The 27,013-nt window shown below is 43.1% G+C and overlaps 1 protein-coding gene across 2 annotated transcripts in view; it reads left to right on the top strand.

Moving 5' to 3' along the window:
- Window positions 1-27,013, top strand: part of LOC117346942 — a 76,868-nt gene that overhangs the window by 20,532 nt on the left and 29,323 nt on the right. For both annotated transcript variants that reach the window (XM_033917234.1, XM_033917244.1), the window contains exon 3: window positions 20,056-20,155. In XM_033917234.1, the coding sequence (XP_033773125.1) occupies window positions 20,056-20,155 (100 nt within the window). The remainder of the gene's footprint in view (window positions 1-20,055; window positions 20,156-27,013) is intronic.

The raw sequence follows: 27,013 nt of genomic DNA, 5'->3' as shown, positions 1-27,013 counted from the left end.
TGATTATTGTAACATCGCCTACTTGGCACTCCCCCATAAGAATATGCGACGATTGCAATTGGTACAAAATGCAGCGGTTAGACTACTTTGTGGACTGAAGAAGTTTGATCACGTAACACCTTTCTATCAACTTCTACACTGGTTGCCGATGGAGGCATGTGTGAAATTCAAGTTTAGTTGTTTTTGCTTCAAGGTACTATATGGCTTAGCCCCTAAATATAGAACAGACCTTTTCTCTTTCACAACCAACAGACATAAGTGAAGCTCACACCCAAACTTTGTTTCTCCACCGGTTAGAGGTTGTAAATTTAAAAGTCACCACCAACATCTCTTCTCACATCAAGCGGCATTATGGGATAAAGATCTACATAAGAACATAAGCAATGCCTCTGCTGGGTCAGATCTGAGGTCCATCGTGTCCAGCAGTCCACTCACAAGGCAGCCCAACAGGTCCAGGACCTGTGCAGTAATCCTCTATCTATATACCTCTATCCCCTTTTCCAGCAGGAAATTGTCTAATCCTTTCTTGAACCCCAGTACCGTACTCTGCCCTATTATGCTCTCTGGAAGCGCATTCCAGGTATCCACCACACGTTGGGTAAAGAAGAACTTCCGAGCATTCTTTTTGAATCTGTCCCCTTTCAACTTTTCTGAATGCCCTCTTGTTCTTTTATTATTCAAAAGTTTGAAGAATCTGTCCCTCTCTACTCTCTCTATGCCCTTCATGATCTTATAAGTCTCTATCATATCCCCTCTAAGTCTCCTCTTCTCCAGGGAAAAGAGACCCAGTTTCTCCAATCTCTCAGCGTATGAAAGGTTTTCCATCCCCTTTATCAGATGTGTCGCTCTCCTCTGAACCCTCTCGAGTAATGCCATGTCCTTCTTAAGGTACAGCGACCAATATTGGACACAGTATTCCAGATGCGCACGCACCATCGCCCGATACAATGGCAGGATAACTTCTTTCGTTCTGGTTGCAATACTCTTCTTGATTATGCCTAGCATTCTGTTTGCCTTCTTAGCGGCCGCTGCGTACTGTGCCGTCGGCTTCATTGTCATGTAAACCATTACCCCCAAGTCCCTTTCTTGGGTACTCTCATTTAATAACATCCTTCCCATCGTATAGTTGTACCTCAGGTTTCTGTTTCCCACATGTAATACTTTACATTTCTCAACGTTGAACTTCATCTGCCATCTCGTCGCCCATTCCCCTAGTTTGTTCAAGTCCCTTTGCAATTCTTCACAGTCCTATTTAGTCCGAGCTCCACTAAATTGTTTGGTGTCATCTGCAAATTTTATTATTTCGCACTTCGTCCCTGTTTCTAGATCATTTATGAATATATTAAATAGCAACGGCCCGAGCACCGAGCCCTGCGGGACCCCACACGTGACCCTCCTCCAGTCCGAGTAGTGGCCCTTCACTCCTACCCTCTGTTTCCTACCTGCCAACCAGTTTCCGATCCATCTATGTACGTCTCCTTTCATCCCATGGTTCTTCAGTTTCCGGAGTAGGCGTTCATGGGGCACCTTGTCAAAGGCTTTTTGGAAATCTAGATATATGATGTCTATGGGGTCTCCTTTGTCCATCCGTTTGTTAATTCCTTCGAAGAAGTGCAATAAGTTCGTTAGGCACGATCTCCCCTTGCAGAAACCATGTTGGCTGGTTATCAGAAGTTCGTTTACTCATGCCTACTACTTATAGGGAATTCAGGAAACGCCTGAAAACACATCTGTTCCTGAAATACTTAGGAAACCAACCTATGCAATCTTAGTCCTCAACAAATGATCTCTAGAACTGTTAATCACTAAGTCTGTACTTTGTTTATTCCACTCAATCTGTAACATCTTTAATCATTGTAAACCACATAGAACTTCACGGTCCTGCGGTATATAAATTGTTATTATTATTATCACAGAGCCAGTGTTGGGTTGGAGAGGTTGTAACCCTATACTTCTACTAAGATTAAGGGGTCCTTTTAAGGTGCGCATTTAGCACGCGCTAAATCAGTTAGCTTACCTTAATAAATATCTTAATAAAAAATTTGGCCTGCGACTTAACCTATGTTTTAGATTTCGGCCCCTTATGTGATTGACTATGACACCCCTGGTTTAGGGGGTGAAGAACTTATGTGCACGACAGAAGAGTAGGACTTGGGTGTGATTGTATGTGATGATCTTAAGGTGGCTAAACAGGTTGAAAAGGTGACAGCGAAAGCTAGAAGGATGCTAGGTTGCATAGGGAGAGGTATGACCAGTAGGAAAAAGGAGGTATTGATGCCCCTGTATAAGACTTCGGTGAGACCTCATTTAGAATATTGTGTACAATTCTGGAGGTAGCACCTTCAATAAGATATAAAAAGGATGGAGTCGGTCCAGAGGAAGGCTACTAAAATGGTATGTGGCCTTCATCATAAGGCATATGGGGACAGACTTAAAGATCTCAATCTGTATACTTTGGAGGAAAGGCGGGAGAGGGGAGATCTGATAGAGACGTTTAAATACCTACGTAATGTAAATGCGCATGAGTCAAGTCTTTCAGAAAGGAAACTGCAATGAGAGGGCAAAGGATGAAGTTAAGAGGTGATAGGCTCTGGAGTAATCTAAGGAAATACTTTTTTTTACAGAAAGGGTGGTAGATGCATAGAATAGTCTCCCAGAAGAGGTGGTGGAGACAGAGACTGTGTTTGAATTCAAAAGGGCCTGGGATAGGCACATGGGATCTCTTGGAGAGAGAAAGAGATAATGGTTACTGCGGATGGGCAGACTAGATGGGCCATTTGGCCTTTATCTGCCTTCATGTTTCTATGTTTCATCCTCCTCTATATCTTCAGTATTGGATTATCTTCTCCATCTATACAACTCAGGTCTTAAAATCATTTCATTTAAAGTTGATCTTAGTGTTATCAATGCTTTTCATGGACCAGTCAATGGTAAACCTCTCAGTGCTCATCCTCTTGTTTCCAGATTCATGAAAGGACTTTTCAATATCAAACCACCTCTCAAACCGCCTCCAGTGGCTTGGGATCTTAATGTTGTTCTCTCTAGTCTCATGAAGCCTCCTTCTGAACCAATGTCTTTGACTCATCTTAAAAATCGCACTTGGAAAGTGGTATTTCTCATCTCCATTACTTCTGCTCAAGTGAGTGAGCTTCAAGTGCTGGTGACGGACCTGCCTTTTACAGTGTTCCACCATGATAAAGTAGTGCTTCCTATCCATCCAAAATTCCTCCCAAAAGCAGTCAATGAATTTCATTTGAATCAATCAATTGTGCTCCCAGTGTTCTTTCCCAAGCCTCATTCTCACCCTGGAGAAACGGCTCTTCATACTTTGGATTGCAAACAAGCCTTGGCTTTTTTACTTTCAGCGAACTTTGCCACATAGAACATCTCCTCAACTGTTCCTCTCCTTTAATCCTAACAGGTTGGGACAGCCTGTAACCTAGAGAACCATTTCCACATGGTTGGCGGCCTTTATTGCCTTCTGTTATGCTCAGGCTGGGCTGCAGCTCGGGGGTTGTGTAACAGCACATTAAGTCCAAGCTATGGCAGCTTCAGTTGCTTTCTTACGTTCCACTCCTATTGATGTGATCTGTAAAGCTGCTACTTGGTCCTCAGTTCATACATTCACATTTCATTACTGTCTGGAATTTTTTTTCAGACAGGATGGTCACTTCGGTCAAGCAGTATTGCAAAATTTATTTTCTTAATGGCCAACACTCCCTCCATCCCATTGTAGTAAGATAGGGAATCCCACATGTGAGAATATGCTTCCTGCTTGTCCTGGGATAAAGCACAGTTACTTAATGTAACAGATGTTATTTAGGAATAGCAGGCAGATATTCTCACAACCCACCTTCCTCTCCTGGTTGGCTTCTTAGCGTGCTTACGAAACTGAGGAACCGTGAGCCTACATCAGGCAGGAAGGCACTAGCACATGTGTGGTGTGGGCAATCAAGAGGTTTCTAAAAACTTAGTGGCAATACACTTTTAAAGCTGTCCATACCAGGGCTCCGTGGATGATGTCACCCACATTTGAGAATATCTGCCTGCTGTCCCTGGATAACATGTTACAGTAAGTAACTGTGCTGTTCACTTTTAAAACCAATAGAAGGAAATTTTTTTTCACTCAGTGAATAGTTAAGCTCTGGAACGCATTGCCAGAAGTTGTGGTAAGAGCAGATAGCGTAGCTGGTTTTAAGAAAGGTTTGGACAATTTCCTGGAGGAAAAGTCCATAGACTGTTATTGAGAGAGACATGGGGGAAGCCACTGCTTGCCCTAGATCAGTAGCATGGAATATTACTATTCCTTGGGTTTTTACCCGGTACTAAGGAGGGACCTGGATTGGTCACCATGAGAATGGGCTACTGGGCTTGATGGACCATTGCTCTGACCCAGTAAGGCTATTCTTATGATAGGGAGGAGCATGGAGAAGGAGGAGGTACTGAAACAGTAATTGGTATCTCTTGCAACGGACTTGCGGGAGCGGATGCAAGACCCTTGGTTCTGCATACCATACCTATCTACTGGAAAATATATTGTCAAAGTAAGAACCTAACTCTCTTTTTTTATTCCTCAAAGTCCCAAAAGAAAAATGAATAGGTTTTTACAGGGTTGTAGCAGCTTGGTAGTATTTAATTTAAACTAGGGCTGCAAGTTAATTGCAGTTCTGTTACATCCCTTCTGGATTCCATACACTAGGGGGCTAAAAAATGGCCTAAATCAGCACTTGGACGATCTAAAAGACAAGTCATCCAAGTGCCGATAATCGAACCGGGTTTTAGACATATTTAAAAACAACCTAGGCCTTCACAGTGCTGCTGAACGACCAGAGCTAAAAGGGGTGTGTTAGGAGGAGTGTTGAGGGCAGGATTTGGGTGGGCCATGGGCCGTCCTAGAATTAATCGTACTGCATATATAACCAAAAGTTTTACAACACCGCCTAGACGGAATTTGTACGTTGTGACTTAGGCCATCTAAAACCAGGTCTAAGTCACAAGAAGGTATCCAAAGTGACCAGATAAGCATTGCAGACACAAAGTACAGACCCCCACACACTGCCCCAATGATCACTGACCCCCCCTAAAAATCATAATAACAACTTTACATATAGGACCCAGGCCCATAAGCCATTCTAATCACTGCATTCATGATAAAAAATGTGCACCCCCCAAAAAACCCCTAACCCTTTTGTACTGCCATATAAATGGCTCCCCACTGTTCCCCTCACTTTTCAATATCTACATGGCATCACTGGGAATATGTTATCCGATTTAAAACTGAAATCGTAGATATATGCGAATGATATAACAATTATTATTCCCATAACCTCATTGACCCAAGAGACAACAATTCATCTCATCCGTCCTTAACAAGGTAGAACATTGGACTATGCACTCCAAACTAAAACTGAATTCCAAAAAAACCCAAGATTTTCTTGGCATATCCCAATAACAAGATCATGAACACCTCCTTGAGTCTAAATGGATCAGACTACCCAATTAATCCCACAACCAAAATCCTTGGCGTCACCCTGGACGGAAGCCTGATGTTTGAAGATCACACTAAAGCTGAAGTAAAAAAATGCTTTCTCACTCTATGGAAACTTTGTACCATTAAAAAATACTTCGATTTATTTTCCTTTCGACTTCTGGTTCAGTTCCTGATCTTAAGTACCTTAGACTACTGCAATATTATATACTTGGGATCTCTCAAGAAAACCATCAAATGACTGAGAGTCATTCAAAATGCTGCAATCCGTCTCATTTATGGCCTCAAGAAATCAGACCATTTCCCCTTTCTGCACCCCCCTTGCAACAGTTATTGGATCATTTTGTAATTGCCACTGGTTTATACCATATACTTGATAACTAATTCTCTGTACCTTCATTGCATATGTACAGTTCTCATCTCCTGTAAACTGCTCTGAACTGTTTTCTGATATTCTGTAACTTCGCTGTATATGAACAGTCTCTTCTCTTGTAAACCGCTCTGAACTATTCTGTGGTATTGCAGTATACAAAAATAAAGTTATTATTATTATTATTATTAAACCAATATTACAAAAAACTACACTGGCTGCTTGTGGAAGCAAGGGTCATTTTTAAGTTTGCTTGCCTTTGCTTCAAAACTATGACAGGTTCATCCCCAACCTATCTGTCTCATCAGTTCAAATTCCCAGGCACAACTAATACATGCAGTACCTACTTGTTTGCTTTTCCATCCCTAAAGGGCTACACCTACAAGAGATACCTCGATAGAACACTATCATTCCAAGCAGGCAAATGGAACAAATGTTTAACCAACTTCATCTCAAACGCACTTTCGTACCAAACGTTTAGGAAGTCAATAAAAACTTATCTCTTTGACAAATTTCTCTGACCCAACTTCAACCTGATGTACTTCCAAAACACTTCCAGAACACTTCCAGATAAATCTGACTAAACTTAACATGCCAATGTAATTTTGAAAGTTCTTTAATGTCGCTGTCTGTATATAGTCTCTTCCCTTGTAAACCACTTAAAACTGTTTGTGGTTTGGCAGTATATAAAAATTAAGTTATTATCATTATAATTATAAGGGCTATTGGGTAGATAGGTGGATCTAGTAAATTCTGGGGGTGTTTTGGGGGCTCACCATGACCTATAAGGGAGCTGTAGTGAGATGTTTATGTGGGAACTTTTTTGTAAAGTTTACAGCAGTGCCCTGTAAAGTACCCCACTAATCTGATGCCATGTCTGGGTGTCTATTCCATCACTTTTCTGGCTCCTCCCGTGCCCATAAGGTCTTTTTGTAGGATTTGTGAGTTGGACGAATTTATGGACGAAAATGGGGTATAAATATGGACAACTTAGCGGTCTGGATAATCAGACGGCTGGACATACAGTTAGACGATTTTTGAAATTGGACCTTTTTCCATGTCCGACTTTTGTCTGACTTTGGGCGACTTGTGACTTAGATGTTTCTTTTGATTATGCCCCTCCACGCAGTCCAGGTGTTGCAAGAATTTACATATTTTCAGAACACATGGTGCACTCCCTCTAGTGGTAGAATCGGTTTCAATTTCTGCAAGCTGTAGCAGAAGTCTTTTGCTGTTGCTCTGCTTCTGTTTCTTATTCGCTTAAACTTAATTTCTCGATGGCTTCAGTGCCTTGAGACCCTTCCCCGGTGGTCCGCTGTCGAAGAAAAGGATGCAGTCCTGCGGAGCCAGACTGCAGCCTCTGAGAGATACTCTGGTGGATCTGTGAAGCCAGCCTGCTGTGTGCCACCTTTTGGAAGTTCCCGGGGCCCCTCCTGTGGAGTTTGCTTGCCGGTGACCCCACAGTCCAGGTTTCTAGTGCAGACTGAGTGTATCTGAACAGAAACCCATCTGGGTTTCAGGGCACAGGCTGCCTTTCCCGCCTCTGACTGCGTGGCAGAGGATCCGTGGGGGCAGAGGTTGGGGTCGGTCTCTGGCCAGCTGGCAGTCTGGAGATCTCCATTCGTGGGCATTTAGAGCTGTTCTGAGGCAGAAAAGTCCTTTTTTCTCCATTCAGCTGCTGAAAAATGCTGACGGGCAGAAGGCACTACAGAGTCTGTGAGTAACTCCATTGTTTCCTATGGGAACTTCAGGAGTAGCTTGGAAAACATTTTAAAATCCATTTTTTCACAGTTTCTGTGGGTAGGCTTTTGGTCCCCCATCTCCCCAGACCCCAATTCGCTATTTTTTATTTTTGGATGTATGTTCCGTTTTTGGTATGAATTCGTAACGGTGGCCATCTTGGATTTTAAAATGGATGTTTTTTCTAACTTTAAATTTTGCCTTAAAAAACCCTTAATTTAACTCAAAATTGATTGGAATGGGCTCCCTAGCCCCTAATCTATTGGATTTGGACATTTTATTGTGCCAGATCAGCAAATTTGAAACGTGCACTATAGCACGCCAAGAGAGGGGGAGGGAGCTTCGGACTTCACCTCCTCTGTGTCCTCATGGGCTGGGGAGCCAGCCTGGGTCTGTGCCTTGCAAAGAAAATCTCCTAGAGGCCGCTGTGAAGTCTGGCGCAATTCACCTGCGTTCTGAGTCTAGGAACTCTTTTGATACGCAGCATGTACCTTAACAGTGCCCTGCCATGGTTGTGGAGTGGACCTTTTCACCGGATTTTCTTCAGCTCCTCTGAATGGTGTTTCCTTGGATCTCACTCATTTGATACAGCTGGTGGGCGCGTTGGGGCCTTTTTGGTCTATGGCATCTGTGGAGAAGCTTTCTTTCGGGAGCTCTCTTGGCTGGCTGTGCCAGATTTTGATTTCCGTTATCCTGGGGTCCGAGTCTGAGGTTAGCCAGTTTTCAGCGAGGAAGAGGCAGTCTAGATTTTTGGTTTTTATCCAGTCTTTTATGTGTTCTGTCTTTGGGCCTTGAAGGGGCATATACTTCTTGTAAGTCTATTCTATTCCTGCTTGTGTAACATATTAAAAAAAAAAACTGCTGAAAGAGTTCTTGTTTGTCAAGAGGCCACAAGGTCTTTTCTCTTTCTGTTCTATAGCTGATTAGTTTCGCCAAGGTTACCCCCACATCTTGTGCACATCCTGTGCTGTGCGTCAGGACTTAGATAAGAAGCATTGCTAGACCTCAGACAACACAGTATTATATGTCATAGATTTTCTGTTTCTTCTGTCTCATGTCACTGAATTTAATTTGGATTCGGCTGCTGCCTTTGCTAAGACTGGTCTCCTCGGCCTCCCTGAGTGTTTGGATTTGGAGGTTCTGATCCATTTTCACATTTTCAGCAGGCTTCTGTCCGCCTCTTTATGGCTGGTGCTCTGAAAGAGCTCCATTTGGGTTTTTCACTTTCCAGGCTTCAGTCCTGGTCCGTTCTCCTGTGCCTTCTCTATTCTGTCCACAGATCCTGGGACAGGTTTCAGAACAATGTGATCCCCGGACAGCGTTTTCTGATCTGCTAAAGCTATGTTTCTGCTTTATCTCCTGAATCCTGCTCTTTGGTAGGTCTGAACAGCCTGAGGTAGATTCTGCCGTGGTACAGGTTTCCAGCATGCAGCCCTCCCTAGGGATGGGAGTGAAGATTCAGGACTCACAGAATTGCAGGAGGCTGTTCTGATACAAAATATTCTTTTCTGGCATCCTCAGGTAGCCAAGGGGCAGTGGATACTTCATTTCTGGCACGTGCCTGTCATTCCAGCCTGTGAAATGCATCCTCTGTGGTGGTGCATGCCTGCGGGTTGATGTGGCTGCAGGGTTGGGCGTCCTTGCAAATTCACCTTTTCTGAGTGGTCAACGGAGTAATAGCTGCTTTCTCCAGGGGAGTTTCTAGTGTTAGTTGGGAAATATTACAATGAAATGAAATTTATATTTCTCAGTTAATTTTTAACTTTTCAGAGCATATAGTTCTCACATTCAGTAACATCAATGTATTTTTTTTTTCTAGATTGTATAATAGGTTGGTATATCTTCAGTGTAGACCAGTATCTAGATTCATTTACCCTATAAGAATCTATATCATGCTTGTTATTCAATTTTATAAGAAGATAGAATAGCCTTACTGGGTCAGAGAGATGGTCTATCAAGCCCAGTAGCCCGTTCTCACAGTGGCCAATCCAGGTCACTAGAACCTGGCCAAAACCCATGGAGTCGCAATATGCCATGCTACCAATCCAGGGCAAGCAGTGGCTTCCCCCATGTCTTTCTCAATAACAAACTATGGACTTTGTCCAAACCTTGATTAAAACCAGTTATGTTATCTGCTCTTAACACAACCTCTGCCTATTCTCTGAGTACAAAAAAAAATTTCCTCCCGTTTGGTTTTAAAAGTATTTCCCTGTAACTTCATCGAGTGTCCCCTAGTCTTTGTAATTTTTGATGGAGTGAAAAATCGATCCACTTCTACCCGTTGTACTCTACTCAGGATTTTGTAGACTTCAATCAAATCTCCCCTCAGCTGTCTTTTTTTCCAAGCTGAAGATCCCTAAACTTTTTAGTCTTTCCTCATATGAGAGGAGTTTCATCCCCTTTATTATCTTGGTCGCTCTTCTTTGAACCTTTTCTAGCATCGTTATATCTTTCTTAAGAACATAGGAACTGCCATCTCCGGATCAGACCTTTGGTCCATCAAATCCGTAGATCCGCACATGCGGATACGGAGATCAGAACTGAACGCAATACTCCAGATGAGGTCGTGCCATGGAGCAATACAGGGGCATTATAACATTCTTAGTCTTGTTAACCATCCCTTTTAAAATAATTCCTAGATCCTATTTGCTTTTTTTGGCTGCTGCTGCACATTGAGCAGGCGGTTTCATCGTATTGTCTACAATGACAACCAGCGGGCGGTAGGAGGCCCTGAGGGTGGTCGGCCAAGGCCCTTCCCTCCTGCTGCGGAAGGGGGGAGGGGGCGTTGCTGCAGTTGCCGGCACCGCCATTGTCAGTCTTTCTCCTCTTGGAGGAGGGACGCCACCTCTAGCAGTGATGTCTTTGCCCTCATTATTCGGCAGGCCACAGGAGGTTGGCCTTGGCCGGGGTGCTATTTCGCTTGCAACCTAGTGTACCTTGTTTAATGCTGGCCAGCTGACAGTTAGCTGGGGCTAGGGTAGTTGATGCCTGTTCTCTTCTCAGAGTTTTTCTTTCCACTCCTTCTGGGTCATTCATGTGGAGGAGTGGGCTAAAACTTGGATCAGCTGTATCATTGTCTGAGGTTGTTGCTGTATTTCTTTGGGGCTCTGGGAAAGGCACTTGTAACTTCTGGGCCCAGGTACAGTTTTGATGTCTTGCCTCTCCTCTGGCATTCTTCTTGACTTTGGTCAGCAATTTGCCTCCTGTGGGAGCCCTATGGATTTGTGCTTCAGAAGGCTTCAGTTAGAGGAGGAGTCTTCCTTTGTCCCATTTCCAGGCTTGTTGCCCTAGACCCTTGTTAGGGAAAGAAGGTCTTGTCTGTGGTGGTGCTCATGGGTTTTCAAAATCAGCTAAGGACTATTGCCAGGCATGATTGTTCCATTCCACAGGAGGTTATTTGGGGCCTGGCGTTCATGATAGGAGGCTGCTTTGCACTCATTCTATTTGTGAAGGGGGTGATGTAGCTGTGGCTTCCATAGCATGGTGCTCTTAGGTGAGGATGGCTCCTGCTCACATGTGCTAGAGAAGTTAGCCTCTCTATGATCATGGGTGACATATTCTCTGGAATGTAGCATCTCCTTGGACGCGTGCTGCAGGGTAGGATTTCTCGTTTGCTTGTTTATTTCCCTCCCTACGTTTGGACTGCTTTGGTACATCCCACTAGTCTGGATTCATCTGCTGTTGATGACAAAGAAGGTAAAATTATGTCCTTACCTGATAATTTTCTTTCCTTTAGTCACAGCAGATGAATCCAGAACCCCACCCTAATGTGGGGTTTTGTCACTCAGGCATGGTTTCAGCATGCTTTTGGCTGAAATTGCATTCTCGATTTTGAAGCATCAATGGTACTTTTGTTTTACTAGTTTTGCGTCACACACTCTAAGTGGAGAAGGATACCATACAGATGGCTGTTTTATACCTTTTATTGCGGTTTATTTTATACCTTAGCAACCATGGACCTCTGAGGAAGGGGTGTTTTCCGATACACGAACCGTGTCAGGTCCCTTGGTTTGTTATAAGGTGTTATTTTCATCTGCATAAAATATTTGGTATAATAAACATTGCCTGCATCTGGTACATAGGAGTCTGGAAGAAAACATTAATTTTATTGTTGCTCTTGTTCTTATTTTCTAAATAAACCTAAGTTTCTATGAAAAATGACGTTTTTGCTTTTTTTGTGGCCCACAAAAATTTTATGTTTATTTGGCCTCTGTCAGCCTTTGAGTTTGACATGCTTGCGTTAGAGGAAACCATATACAATTATAAGGATCTGGATGTAAATATGTTTAGGTATAAATCTACCCCACACTGTATCTTCAAGGACGCCTCAGCCCTACCACTCCACCGCTGTGTGATTTCTCAAAAAAACTGCAGGAAGATTTACATGGTGCCTCATCTTTGACTGTCCCACTTGTTGTATATCAAGTGTTTTTCTCAAATAGCATTTTCCCTGTTTCTCTTATTTTTAAATACTTTCGTTTTATAGTTATTTTAAATATGATAAATAGTATAAATAGTATAAATATAAAGTACTTGTACTTAGTATAAATATAAAGCAATTGTACTTAGCTTAATCACAGCCAAACCTGGGAGTCTAACCCGACATGTTTCGCACAAAGAAGTGCTGTATCAAGGGTCTCCCTATGGTAACAAAGAAAAGGAAGCTGTAACACGTTAGAGGAAAAGCAGGAGAGGGGAGATGATATAGACATTTTAAATATTTACATGGCATAAATGCATATGAGTCATAAGAACATAAGCAGTGCCTCTGCTGGGTCAGACCAGGGGTCCATCATGCCCAGCAGTCCGCTCACACGGCGGCCCACCAGGTCCAGGACCTGTCTAGTAACCTTCTATCTATTTACCCTTCTATCTCCTTTTCCTTCAGAAAATTGTCCAATCCCTTCTTGAACTCCAATACCGTACCCTGTCCTATCATGCCATCTGGAAGTGCATTCCAGGTGTCCACCACCCGTTGGGTGAAGAAGAACTTCCTAAAATTGGTTTTCAATCTGTCCCCTTTTAATTTTTCTGAATGACCTCTCCAGTGGCGTACCTAGGGGGGGGGGGGGGGGGGCGGGCCGCCCCGGGTACCAGCCCTAAGGGGGTGTTCCCGGCCTTGCCGTTCAGTCCCCCGCCACCCCCGAAGGACCGCTCGCCCCCCTGGCCTCCCCGCACCACCTATGAACAGCCGCAGCAGGATCGCGAAGTCAGCGTCAGCATCCCTGCGCTGCTTCCTACGACGCGATCCCGCCCCTCCTCTGACGTCAGAGGAGGGGCGGGACCGTGGCGCAGGAAGCAGCAGGGATCGCTGACGCTGACTTCGCGATCCTGCTGCGGCTGTTCATAGGTGGTGCGGGGAGGCCAGGGGGGCGAGCGGTCCTTCGGGGGTGGCGGGGGACTGAACGGCAAGGCCGGGAACACCCCCTTAGGGCTGGTACCCGACGCTGACTTCGCGATCCTGCTGCGGCTGTTCATAGGTGGTGCGGGGAGGCCAGGGGGGCGAGCGGTCCTTCGGGGTGGGTCGGGGCATCAGGCCTTCAGGGTGGGGCGGGCGGGCAGGCAAGCAGGCTTTCAAGGGGGAGGGGGTGACAGGCAGGCAGGCAGGCCTTCAAGGGGGGACAGGCCTTCGGGGGGGGGGGGTGCAGACATTCAAGGGGTGCAGGCCTTCAAGGGGGGCAGGCAGGCCTTCAGGGGGGTGCAGACCTTCGGGGGGGGGTGTAGGCCTTTGGGGGGGTGCAGACCTTCAAGGGGGTGCAGGCCTTCAAGGGGGGAAAGGCAGGCAGGCCTTCAAGGGGGGGTGCAGGCCTTCAAGGGGGGGGTGCAGGCCTTCAAGGGGGGTGCAGGCCTTCAAGGGGGGAAAGGCAGGCAGGCCTTCAAGGGGGGGGACAGGCCTACAAGGGGGGGGGACAGGCCTACAAGGGGGGGGGACAGGCCTACAAGGGGGGGGGCAGGCCTTCAAGGGGGGGTGCAGGCCTTCAAGGGGGGGTGCAGGCCTTCAAGGGGGGTGCAGGCCTTCAAGGGGGAGACAGGCCTTCAAGGGGGGGAAAGGCAGGCAGGCAGGCCTTAAAGGGGGGACAGGCCTACAAGGGGGTGGGACAGGCCTTCAAGGGGGGGACAGGCCTTCGGGGGGGTGCAGACCTTCAAGGGAGTGCAGGCCTTCGGGGGGGGGGGGTGCAGTCCTTCAGGGGTGGGGTTTAGGCCTTCAGAGGGGGACAGACCTTCGGGTGGGAGGTAAAGTCCTTCGGGGGGTGCAGGTCTTCAGGGGTGGGGTGTAGCCCTTCGGAGGGGGGACAGACCTTCGGGGGAGGGGGGTCCTGGTGTAAAAGTACACAGAGGGAGAGAGGGAAGGGGGGGTTCAAAGATACATGCATATGCCAGACTTTGGGGGTTAGAAATAATGGGTCTAAAAACAGAGGAGTGGGAGAGAGATGGTGCATAATGGGATTTAGGGAGGGAAGGAACAGAAAGGGAGAGAACTTGGAAACAGGGGATGGTGTGGAGGGGGGATAGAGATACTGGATAGGAGGATAGTTGGGAACAGAAAGGGAGAGATGGTGGATCCTGGGGTGGTGGGGAGTTGAGAAAAGGTGAATCTGTGGATGGAGACAAAAAAAAGGAAAGATGCCAGATCTCCGGGAGAGGGAAGGGAAACGGAAGGGGAGAACAGAGATGGCAGACGGATGGTTAGCACGGAGAAAGGAGACCCTGGCAAGCAAGACAACAAGAGCCTGGGACCAACAAGATTTGAATATTGATCAGAGAACAAAAGGTAGAAAAAATAATTTTATTTTCTGTTTTGTGATTACAATATGTTAGATTTGAAAAGTGTACATGAGACAGCTTGAAATGGGAACTTTTCTATTTTTGTGAATGGCAAGGCTGAGTTCAGTTAAAATATATGCTTTATAAGAAAATATAATAATGTGTTTTATAAAGTTTATAAGCATTGCTGGCATACTCGGTGAGGTGTTCCTAGTGTTGGTGGTGGTGGTAGCATGTCAGTGTGTTGAGAGGAAGAGGTAGTCTGGGAAATTCTGCTGAGCAAACTCTGGGCCCATTTCCACCCCCAGTTAGTCCACTCCACTCAACTGGTTCACACACTGAGTGGGTCTTTGGGTGTTATTTCTGGGTAGTTGTTTTAGAATCTCTTCCAGTGGTTTGTCAGTATCTCCTTCTGGTCCAAGGAAGGAAACTTTGTCAACCTTAGCATTGACCTTCAGAATATGTTTGTAACAGCGCTGCTTGTGTGGCATTAGGCTATGTAGTGATCGAAAGAAAAAAACAGACCTTTGCACATTTTTGCACTATATGGTGGGTGTATGAGGAGATTCATTTCCTGCACAGTTAAGTCCATTTTTTCTACTGAATAATAGTATAGGTACAATGAAAGTAAATAGCAAAAATGTTTGAGTAGATAATTAAGGAAATCTTTTTCATATTGCTTGCTTATGGACTGGGAAAAAAGACTGTTCAAGCAAATGTCTCCAGAACTGCTTTAATGGAAAAATGTGATTTTTTTTTTTTAAGTACTTTGTGAAATTTATTGTTGTTGTGAAATTTATTGTTATACTTTGTTTAAACTTAAAAAGCGGTGTCATTAACAGTGAATCTAATCGAAAAATCGATTCAACAGGGTGAATCGGATCGAATGAAATATTTTTCTCTGAATCGGGCAGCACTATTGGCTACCATGAGAATGGGCTACTGGGCATGATGGACCATTGGTGTGACCCAGTTAGGCTATTCTTATGTTATGTTCTCATCTGTAGGGGCCTTTGTTTTCACTTCTTATTTTAATGTATTTTTTTCCTGGGAACTTATCAGTGTTTTTTTATAATGGGAACAAAAATGGAAGAGAATTAATGTGTGTGGAATGGGGGGGGGGTAACTAATTTCTTCAGCTAAATAATTCAATCCACTTCAAACAGACATAGGAGAACTCACGCACCATTCACACACCCTCCAACCAAAAACGTCAAAAGAAAAAAACTGTTCGACAACCTCCTAGCCATTCGAGCTGCAACACTTGACCCCCAACTCTACAACCTATTGACCTCGACCACAAACTACAAAACCTTAAAAAAAGAAATAAAAACCCTTCTATTAAAAAAACACATAAAACCAAACTAACATAATCAGAACTGTCCCAAGCATCACCTGCAACTACTCCATATGTACTTCTGATGTCATGACAATTCAGACATAATTTATGTTATGTTATGTTTGGAATAATGGTTACATAAATGAGGTTCAATAAAAGAAAATTTTCTGTGGGAGCATTTGTTGGAACTTCTGTTATCCTGATTTCTTCTATCTGTGGGCTTTCTTTAGCTAACCTACTTATCTGGGGCTTTCCACTTCTGCAGCTGCCCTTTTCACGGTCCACTTTGCGCTTGCACTCTCTGGGGAGGGGGGGTTGGGTCTGGGCTTGGTGGGGTAGGTGTGTCTGGTAGTTTTGTCTGGGTGGTGGCTGGGTGTTTCTTGGGTGCTTGTTGTGCGGATTGGTGTGTCTGGTGAGCGGTCTGGGTGTTGTTGCTTGTGGGGGTTTTTTTCATTATAAAATATGGCTGAGGGTCTAGTCCGGCTTATTATTCTTGTGGGTTCTGGGGTGGGATTTGTTTGCTTGCCCCAAGTTTTGGCCTTTTGTTGTGTATTGCTATGCCTCTCATTGGCAATTTTCTCTTGGGAGAGGCTTGTTCATGCTTGTTGTTGCTGTTACTCTCATTCTGTGTTCTTTTTGATAATGTATAAGTTTCTGTACAGACCATGGTTGCTTGTCTGGACCTTTTGCCATTCTCAATAAAAATACTTTGGAAAAAAAAAAAAAAAAAAAAAAGAAAATTTTCACTGCCTGTTTTTATTCTGACCATTTATTCCATTTCATGGTTATTGCAAAAAAAAAAAAAAAAAAAAAAATTTTACATGAGGGGGGGGGGGGGGGTGTCAAAAAATGATGGGCCCCGGGTGCCACATACCCTAGGTACGCCACTGGACCTCTCGTTCTTGTAGTTTTCAAAAGCTTGAAGAATCAGTCCCTCTCCACTTTCTTTATACCCTTCATGATTTTGTAAGTCTCTATCATATCCCCTCTAAGTCTCCGCTTCTCCAGGGAAAAAAGCCCCAGTTTCTCCAATCTTTCAGCGTATGAAAGGTTTTCCATACCTTTTATCAAACGTGTCGCTCTCTTCTGAACCCTCTCGAGTATCGCCATATCCTTCTTTAGGTACGCGACCAATATTGGATGCAGTACTCCAGATGCAGGCGCACCATCGCCCAATACAACGGCAGGATAACTTCTTTCGTTCTGGATGTAATACCCTTCTTGATGATACCTAGCATTTTATTCGCTTTTTGGCCGCTATGCACTGTGCTGACGGCTTCATGGTCTTGTCCACTATTACCCCCAAGTCCCTTTCTGGGGTACTCTCACTCAGTAACAGCCTTCACATCGTGTAGCTGTACATCGGGTTTCTGTTTCCTACGTGCAAGACTTTACATTTCTCTACATTAAACTTCATCTGCCATCTCGTTGCCCACTCCACTAGTGTGTTCAGACCCCTTTGTAAATCTTCGCAGTCTTCTTTAGTCCTAGCCCCATTAAATAGTTTGGTGTTGTCTGCGAATTTAATTACTTCGCACTTTGTCCCTGTTTCTAGATCATTTATAAATACATTGAACAGCAGTGGTCCAAGCACCAACCTCTGCGGAACACCACTTGTGACCCTCCTCCAGTCCGAGTAGTGGCCCTTCACTCCTACCCTCTGCTTCCTACCCGACAACCAATTCCTGATCCATCTGTGTACGTCTCCTTCTACCCCATGGTACTTCAGTTTCCGAAGTAGGCGTTCATGGGGTACCTTGTCAAAGGCTTTTTGGAAGTCTAAATATATGATGTCTATGGGGTCTCCTTTGTCCATCTGTTTGTTAATTTCTTCGAAGAAGTACAATAAGTTTGTAGAGTCTCAATTGAAAGGAAACTCTGGCTTGAGGGTTCATGGAATGAATGTAAAAAGGGATAGATTCAGAAGTAACCTTAGAAAATACTTTTTCATAGAAAGGGTAGTGGAGATGTGGAACGGCCTCCTAGTGGAGACAAAAAAATGTATCTCAATTCAAGAAAGCTTGTGAGAAGTACATAAGATTTCTAAAGGAGAGAGGAAGGCATAATAAGCTAACATGGATAGGAGGCCATATAGTCTTTATCTGCCTTCATTTATCTGGGAGGGGGGGTTCTTGTGCTATTTTAAGTTTGCTATATGGGTTTGGCTGTGTGTTGGTAGGGTGCTGTTTTACTTTCAAAATACTTACTGGTAGAGTTTGAGTTGCTGTTGCTGAGAACATAAGAACATAAGCAGTGCCTCCACCGGGTCAGACCATAGGTCCATCCTGCCCGGCAGTCCGCTCCCGCGGAGGCCCAAACAGGTCACGACCTGTCTGAATCACCAGAAGGGGCTCCCTTGCCACCTTGGTTTCTCATTGAAGTCCTATCTTCCCATCGAAGTCCTAACCCTCCGGTCTTGCACATGCACGACCTGGTTGGGTTTCTATACTTATTACCTGGTTAGCTTTCTATACTTGTGTTACATCCCAGCTCCTCCCTCAGTATCCCACGATCCCTTTATCCCTCAGGAATCCGTCCAATCCGTTTGAATCCCTGTACCGTACTCTGCCTGATCACTTCCTCTGGTAGTGCATTCTAAGTGTCCACGACCCTTTGGGTGAAAAAAAACTTCCTTGCATTTGTTTTGAACCTATCTCCCTTCAGTTTCTCCGAATGCCCCCTCGTACTTGTTGTCCCCTTCAGTCTGAAGAATCTGTCCCTATCCATCCTCTCTATGCCCCTCATGATCTTGAAGGTCTCTAGTATATCTCCCCTGAGCCTCCTTTTTTCCAGAGAGAAGAGCCCCAGCCTATCCAACCTCTCGGCGTATGGGCAGTGTTCCAGCCCTTTTACCAGTTTCGTTGCTCTCCTTTGGACTCTCTCAAGTACCGCCATGTCCTTCTTGAGGTGCGGCGACCAATACTGAGCGCAGTATTCCAGATGTGGACGCACCATCGCTCGATACAATGGCATGATGACTTCCCGCGTCCTGGTTGTTATTCCTCTCTTTATGATGCCCAGCATCCTGTTGGCTTTTTTTGAGGCTGCTGCGCACTGTGCAGATGGCTTCAGTGATGCATCCACCAGCACACCCAAGTCTCTCTCAAGTCTGCTGTCTCCCAACAATGCCCCCCCCCAATTTGTAGTTGAACAACGGGTTCTTTTTCCCTATATGCATGACCTTGCATTTGTCCACGTTAAAGCGCATTTGCCATTTGTTTGCCCAGTCTTCCAGCTTGTCCAGGTGATTCAAAATGTTCTTCATCTGTGGTATAAGTGTATTTCTGCACTTAATATGTTTTTTAAAGGCCAATAAAGTTTAAAAAATCAGTGAGTGTTATAGCTAAATTCCAAATTTATTATTATTTTGAGATATTTCTATTGTGTGACAAGAGTGGTAAGAGTTAAAACTTCTACAAAAAAGAATTGCTAATCTTAAATATTCTTTAATCCTAAAATTTTTTCATAAATACATAACAATCAGTGTACAATACAATTTATCAAACATATAAGCACAGGATACCAATACCACATAAAAAAATCATCAAAATACTCCTTTTTTCTCCTAGTAAAAAAAAACCAGTAGAAGTTTTAGGGAATTTTTAGGGAATTTTCAAAGAATTGGATGTAATCAATTGATACTCCCATTATCGTGAGTGTGTTTATAAAGAAAGGTAAGAGAACATATGCATGGAGGAGTTGCCGTACAGTGAGAGATTAGAGAAACTGGTCCTCTTCTTCCTTGAAAAGAGGAGACTGAGAGGGGACATGATCGAAACATTCAAGATAATGAAGGGAATAGACTTAGTAGATAAAGACAGGTTGTTCACCCTCTCCAAGGTAGAGAGAACGAGAGGGCACTTTCTAAAGTTAAAAGGGGATAGATTCCGTACAAACCTAAGGAAGTTCTTCTTCACCCAGAGAGTGGTAGAAATCTGGAACGCTCTTCCGGAGGCTGTTATAGGGAAAAACACCCTCCAGGGATTCAAGATAAAGTTAGACAAGTTCCTGCTGAACCAGAATGTACGCAGGAAAGGCTAGACTCGGTTAGGGCACTGTCTTTGACCTAAGGGCCGCTGCGGGAGCAGACTGCTGGGCACAATGGACCACTAGTTTGACCCAGCAGCGGCAATTCTTATGTTCTTATATGAGAAGGGTTTTGCTGTTTTTTAAAATTGTCTGTCATTACATCATTGGAGAGGACTGTATGTTTTGCTTCCCTACTCCACTTCACTCTACTATTCAAGCCAGTTCAATCAGATTTGCTCACTTCTGCATCTGTTTTATCTGGCTACCTACTGAGAACCCTTATTACAGATAAGCAACTCTTCTTAACTTTTTTCTTTCTATCAGAGTGGATTTCTGCCAAATGTGTTTAAACTGCTGTCTCACCGGCCTGCAGAGTTCCGAGCATTTTTTGCGTACTATGATGCCATTATGAACAAAGAAACAGGTAAAACTGAAAAGTAACTTTCCAAAACTGCTACTGACTTTTTTTTTCTATTTGCAGAAACATATTTAAGACACAATCCTTTGAGCATCAAATGTAACAACTAATCTAGTGATATCCCACTAATAGTGAGTGGGTATAAGAGACACAAAGCAGTGAGGAGAGATTAAGAAAAGCCACCACAACATCTGCATGCTGTGTCTCGCAATTTGTAGTTCCTCAAGTTTCAATTTTATTGAATAAAATTATTCTGTTGGTTGGAAAACATTGTCAGACCCCCTACTTTTGGTTTATTCTTTGTATTTGTAATAGAACCATGGGTGCTACTACTAGTAGTAATTATTTCTAAAGCATTATGAGATGCACTAATTGCTGTGCACAAACAGGTAAGAGATTACTGCTCAACTGGGCTTGCAATCTATCCAAGACAAATAGGATAAATAAGAAACTACAGCTTTCATTTATTAAGGGAATGATTAAAACAGCATGGATATTAAACAGGTGAATAAGGGGCGACCTCATCATCTGTAGAGGACTTCTAACACAGTATGAAAGGTATGTTCTCTAGATCAGTTTTTCTCAACTTCTTCAAACCAAGTATCCCCTAAGTCTACAAATATGAACCAAGTACTCCTAACTGCCCAAGCGCCCCTGACCTCACCCCAATAATAATACTAATTGTAATGCAATTTCTTCCATTCATTTTTCATACACACACAATATAATCTTATTAACACAATACATAATGGTAACCACAAAATTAGAACATAAGAATTGCCATCGCTAACAAACTTACTTCCCATCCTGCAATCTTTAAATACCTCTAATACTCCTCTAGAGAGTATTCCTCCTTCTCTCCTTAAAAAATTTTTCTCTCACTTTGGACCGTATATCTGGGAAATGATCTCTAAATCTCTTTCTGACTGTATCGTTCCTTCAGGTTGGAAAACTGCTCTCGTCTTTCCAAAAATCAAACAATATAATTCTGATCCCTCTCTTCCAGCAAACTATCGTCCAATTGCTAATCTCCCATTATTATCGAAGCTAACGGAAAAAATCGTCCACACTCAACTGTCTGAATTCATCGAAAAAACTCACGCCTTACATCCCTGTCAAACCGGTTTTCGCTCATCCCATTCAACGGAACTGTCACTGCTAGGCCTCATATCAACTATACACTATTATCATGAACACCAAAAATCCGTTCTTCTTATATCTCTCGACCTCTCAGCAGCCTTTGATACCATTGACCATTCTCTCCTTCTAAATAGACTTAAAGACTGCGGTATCACTGGATCTGCTTTTTCATGGTTCATGTCCTACTTCACAGAACGCAGTTATAAAGTTCAGGCAATGAACGAAATTTCGATTTCCTCAGCTCAAATCTATGGTGTTCCACAAGGTTCCATTCTATCACCTTTGCTATTTAATATCTTTCTATCTCCACTTCTAACTTTAGCACAATCTATCGGATTTACGATCTTCGCCTATGCAGATGATATTCAACTCCTTCATCCAATCGACACTTCTAATACTTCTGACATAAAAGATATTAACAATAAACTGGATTCCATAAACGATTGGCTCTACTCTAACAAACTTTCCCTTAATGTTAACAAATCCCGTGGACTCTTATTCTCAACCAAAAATACTGAATCCTTACCGGAAAAAATAGCTATTAAATCAGTTCCTATCCAAATGGAAACAAAAATAAAACTTTTAGGGGTAATTATAGATAAAGACTTATCCTTCCACGATCACATCAGCTCTATAATAAAAACTTGCTTCTATAAACTCCGTATCATTCGTTCATTGACTTCAATCTTACAGACCGAATCAATTACAATCCTGGTTCATTCTTTGATCATCTCTCACCTAGACTATTGTAATTCCCTTTTTAATGGTCTCCCACAAAAAGAAATTCGCCATCTTCAATTGATTCAAAATACAGCAATAAAACTAATTTACAAACTAGGGAAATACGATCACGTCACTCCAATTCTGAAAGACGCCCACTGGCTTCCTGTGGCCCACCGAATTACATATAAAATTATTCTCTTGACCTTTAAAATAAAATCCTCTCATTTGCCTTCATTTCTACATAAACTTCTCATCCCCCAATGTTCATCTCGTACTCTGAGATCCACAAATCAAAATCTTCTTCTGATTCCCTCTATTAAAAATTTTTATTACACACGGAAAATAAATTTCTCTGTCACCGCTCCAACACTATGGAATTCTTTACCTCAACCTCTTCGTGACGAACAACAACTGGATGCATTTATTTCAGTTTAGTATCTATTTCTCAGTAATTTTTAATTATTTAACTTAAAAAAAAAAAATTATTTCAATGACTTTTCCCCACCCTAATGTTTTTTTCCCACCCCCTCTCTCTCAACATTGTAATTTTATCCTACCATCAACCCCTTCCCTCACAATCAAGTTTGTCTAGTCTATGTTTTAATATACACTGTCTGTCCTCTAAATATTGAATATATTAACTCCTTTTCCTTTTTTATATTTTATTGTAATGTACACCGGCCAGATATTTATTTGATGGTCGGTATATTAAAACCTAATAAACTTGAATTGCTGCTGCTGGGTCAGACCAGTGGTCCATCGTGCCCAGCAGTCCGCTCCCTGGTGGCTCTTAGGTCAAAGACTAGTGCCCTAACTGAATCTAGCCTTACCTGCGTATGTTCTGGTTCAGCAGGAACTTGTCTAACTTTGTCTTGAATCCTTGGAGGGTGTTTTTCCCTATAGCAGCCTCTGGAAGAGCATTCCAGTTTTTCAACACTTCCTTACGTTTGTATGGAATCTATCCCCTTTTAACTTTCTCCCTACCTTGGAGAGGGTGAACAACCTGTTTTTATCTATAAAGTCTATTCCCTTCATTATCTTAAATGTTTTGATCATGTCCCCTCGCAGTCTCCTCTTTTCAAGGAAGAAGACGCCCAGTTTTTCTAATCTCTCACTGTATGACAACTTCTCCAGCCCCTTAACCATTTTAGTTGCTCTTTTCTGGACCCTTTCGAGTAGTACTGTGCTGGATGCAGTATTCCAGATGGGGGCGTACCATGGCCCGTTACAGCAGCAAGATAACCTTCTCCGATTTGTTTGTGATCCCCTTCTTAATCATTCCTAGCATTCTGTGCACACCCCTGCGGCACATTGCGCGGACGGCTTCATTAATTTGTCGACCAGTACTCCCAAGTCTCTTTCCTGGGGGTCTTTCCGAGTACTGCACCAGACATCCTGTATTCATGTATAAAATTTTTGTTACCAACATGCATCATCTTACACTTATCCACGTTAAACCTCATTTGCCCTGTCGTGGACAATTTCTCGTGTTTATGTCATGTTGCAGGTCTTCGCAATCCTTCTGTGTCTTCACTACTCTGAATAACTTTGTATCGTCTGCAAATTTTATAACCTCGCTCGTCGTACCAATTTCCAGGGTGTTTATAAATATTTTGAAGAGCACGGGTCCAAGCACTGAATCCTCCACTCGTGATGCTTTTCCAGTCCGAATATTGTCCAATTACCCCCACTCTCTGTTTCTTATCTGCCAACCAGTTTTTAATCCACGTGAGTATTTCACCCTCGATTCCATAGCTCGCAATTTTTCAAAGTAGTTGTTCATACGGGACCTTGTCGAATACCTTCTGAAAATCCAGATATACAATGTCGACCAGGTCACCCTTGCCTATCTGCCTGTTTACTCCCTCAAAGAAGTGCAGCAAATTCGTCAAGCAAGATCTTCCTTTGTGGAAGCCGTGCTGGCTGGTCCTCATCAGATTGTGTACGTCATGGTGATCAATGATGCGGTCTTTTATCAGAGCCTTTACCATCTTTCCCGGTACCGATGTCAGACTCACTGGTCTGTAGTTTCCCGGATCTCCCCTCGAACCTTTCTTGAAGATCGGCGTAATATTCTCCACTTTCCAGTTTTCCGGAATCCTTCCTGATTTGATCAACAGATTGGCTATTAGTTGGAGCAGTTCAGCTATAACCCCTTTCAGTTCCTTGATTACCCTCGGATGGATACCATCAGGTCCCGGGGATTTATCGTTTTTAAGCCTATCAATCTGACTGCATACCTCTTCTAGACTGACTTTCAACCCTGTGAGTTTCCTGTCTTTGTTTCCTGCGTATAGCCTATCGGCTTCCGGTATGTTGTGTATATCCTCTTCGGTAAATACAGACGCAAAAAATGTATTCAATTTGTCAGCGATGGCTTTGTTCTGCTTTATTTATATCTCATCATACCTTTTCAGTTCAAGACGGTGTTCAGTAAAGTGGAAATACAGTGTAGATACCACAGGTATCAATGCAAGAGAAGAGAGTAGGCGGGTTACACTATAGGTTTAAGGAAGGAGGGGGAAGGGGACTGAGCAGGTAGAAGGAGAGAAAGGAGGAGGAGCGATAAGGGATAATAGTGGGCTGTTTTCTTAGGGTCCGATAAACTTGTTGAATAGTTGGGTCGTCAGGGATTTTCTGAAGGATTGGTATGACAGATAGTTCAGGAAGAGTGCGTTTAGGGTGTTGTTCCAGATGCCAGCCTGAAAGGAAAGTGTCCTATTGAGAAATTTTTTGTAGCGACATCCCTTGGGAGTGGGGAATGCAAATAGAAGTGTTTTGCTGGAGGGGCGGGGATGGTTCTGTAGCACAAAGTGTTTCATGAGGTAGGTGGGCGAGGTGCCGAACATAGTCTTGTAGCAAAGGCAGTCGAATTTGAAGAGGACTCTTGCTTCGAGAGGAAGCCAATGCAGTTTTTTTACATTACATTACATTAGTGATTTTTATTCCGCCATTACCTTGTGGTTCAAGGCGGATTACAGAAGAGGATTTCTGGATATGTCCAGAGGTGTTACAGAGTAGAGCAAGTTGCTTCAGAGGATTGAAATGTTTGATACGGTGTTAGTCTTCATGGATTTCTTGAATAGCAGGGTTTTTATTTCTTTTCTGAGTTTTGTAGTCTGGGGTCGCGAAGCGGCGGCGCCGACGACTCCTCCCATAATTCTTTGCTGGTAACCGCCCCTATAAATTTCACTGCCTTGCGGCGCACGCCGCAAAGGAGCACACCTAAGGAGCAGGTCCTGCTCCTTTATGCGCTCCTTCATGCAGCCCCTTCATTTATTACTAACTTCACGTTATAACCCTCTTTCTATTTCATTCTCGTTTGCTCTCCCCTCCCTCCATAGATTGTGTTACTTCGTTCTCAATTTATATATCTTTTTTCTCTTGATTTTCCATTGCTCAGTACCTGATTTCTATAGTCTTCCATCTACTACCTCAAATTCCATGTCGTCCATTCCAACTATCTGGGGCCGTCGCCATGCTGAACCCATAACTTTCAAACATCAACTCAAACCTCACTTAAGGCAACTTATTTCCATACCACTTCATCCCCCTTCCAATCCCTGTTTTAATCAACTCCACCACCCCCTTACAATTAACTTCGGCCTAATAAATGTTCGCTCTATAAAAAACAAACATCATCTAATCCATGATATTATTACTCAACACAATCTTCATATTCTATGTCTTACAGAAATATGGCTAACTCAGGGAGATGATGCTTACATCACTCAGGCCTGCCCACCTAATTATAAAACATTTTTTCAACCCCGTTCTAATAAAAAAGGAGGTGGACTAGCAATTATACATCATGCCTCAATTCCTCTCCAGGTAAATACTTCCACCTTTTTTTCTCACTTTCCTATTGAATCTCTCCAATTTTCAATCAAACTCTCCTCTCCTCTTAACTTTCTCCTTATCTATGCACCCCCGCCAATTACTAAAATCTCTCTCTCATCTCTTATCTCCACTCTAACTGAATTCAATATTGCATATCCTGAGTCTATAATTCTTGGAGACTTTAATATCCACTTCAACTCCCCTAATCACTATAACACTTCCGAACTCTTAACTCTGATTTCTGATTTATCTGTCACCTCTCATTCATACGCCTACACATTCCGCAGGAAATATTTTAGACATGATCTTATGCCCAACCACCATGACCGATTTTTTCTATAATTTTGATTTCATTTTAGTACCATGGTCAGATCACACTTTAATCATTTGGCAATCTAACATACCAACTCATTCAAATATCATTAAACCAATAAACAATTCCTTTATCAACCGTAATCTAAATACCATAACTCTTCCTGCCATTCAATCCTCCTTCGACTTAAATCTCAATGATTTTTCATCACTATCTATCACTGAACAATTTTCTAATTGGGAAACCGCTACAAAGTCCCTACTAGACTCATTAGCTCCTAAATCTGTCAAACAAAATAAACCTACTCTTAACTCTACTTCCAAGAAACACCAACCCTGGTTTAATGAAAACTTGATCCTCCTCCGTCGACAGGTACGGTCGGCAGAAAACAAATGGCGAAAAACTCATTACAACATGACCTTTTATCATATAAAGATAAAGCTTCACACTACAAAAAGATCATTCAACAAACAAAAAAAGACTATTACTCAAACCTTATCTCCACCACTAGTAATTCATCTACTCTTTTTAGTATTGCACAATCTCTTTCGAAATACTCAAAAAAAACCTCCCCCCTCCGGATTCATCTCTACCATCTGCTAAGGAACTATCCCTCTTCTTTGACAACAAAGTCACTACAATCCGAACTCACCTCGGACCTTCTCTTCCTGCTTTTTCGCCTCCTACTAATAATGATTTAACTTTCTTACCTCTCAGTTCCTTCTCTAATTTCAAACTACCGTCTTTAACTCAACTATTCTCCATTTTACAATCTATAAATTCTTCCAATAACATTATTGAAAGTTTTCCTCCATCTCTTTTCAAAAAATTCTTTTCTTTATTTGGTC

This window comes from Geotrypetes seraphini, chromosome 1, assembly GCF_902459505.1.
Source record: "Geotrypetes seraphini chromosome 1, aGeoSer1.1, whole genome shotgun sequence".
Classification (NCBI taxonomy): Eukaryota; Metazoa; Chordata; class Amphibia; order Gymnophiona; family Dermophiidae; genus Geotrypetes; species Geotrypetes seraphini.
Note: the sequence above shows the minus strand (reverse complement) of the source record. Positions and strands in the feature narration are given on the sequence as shown.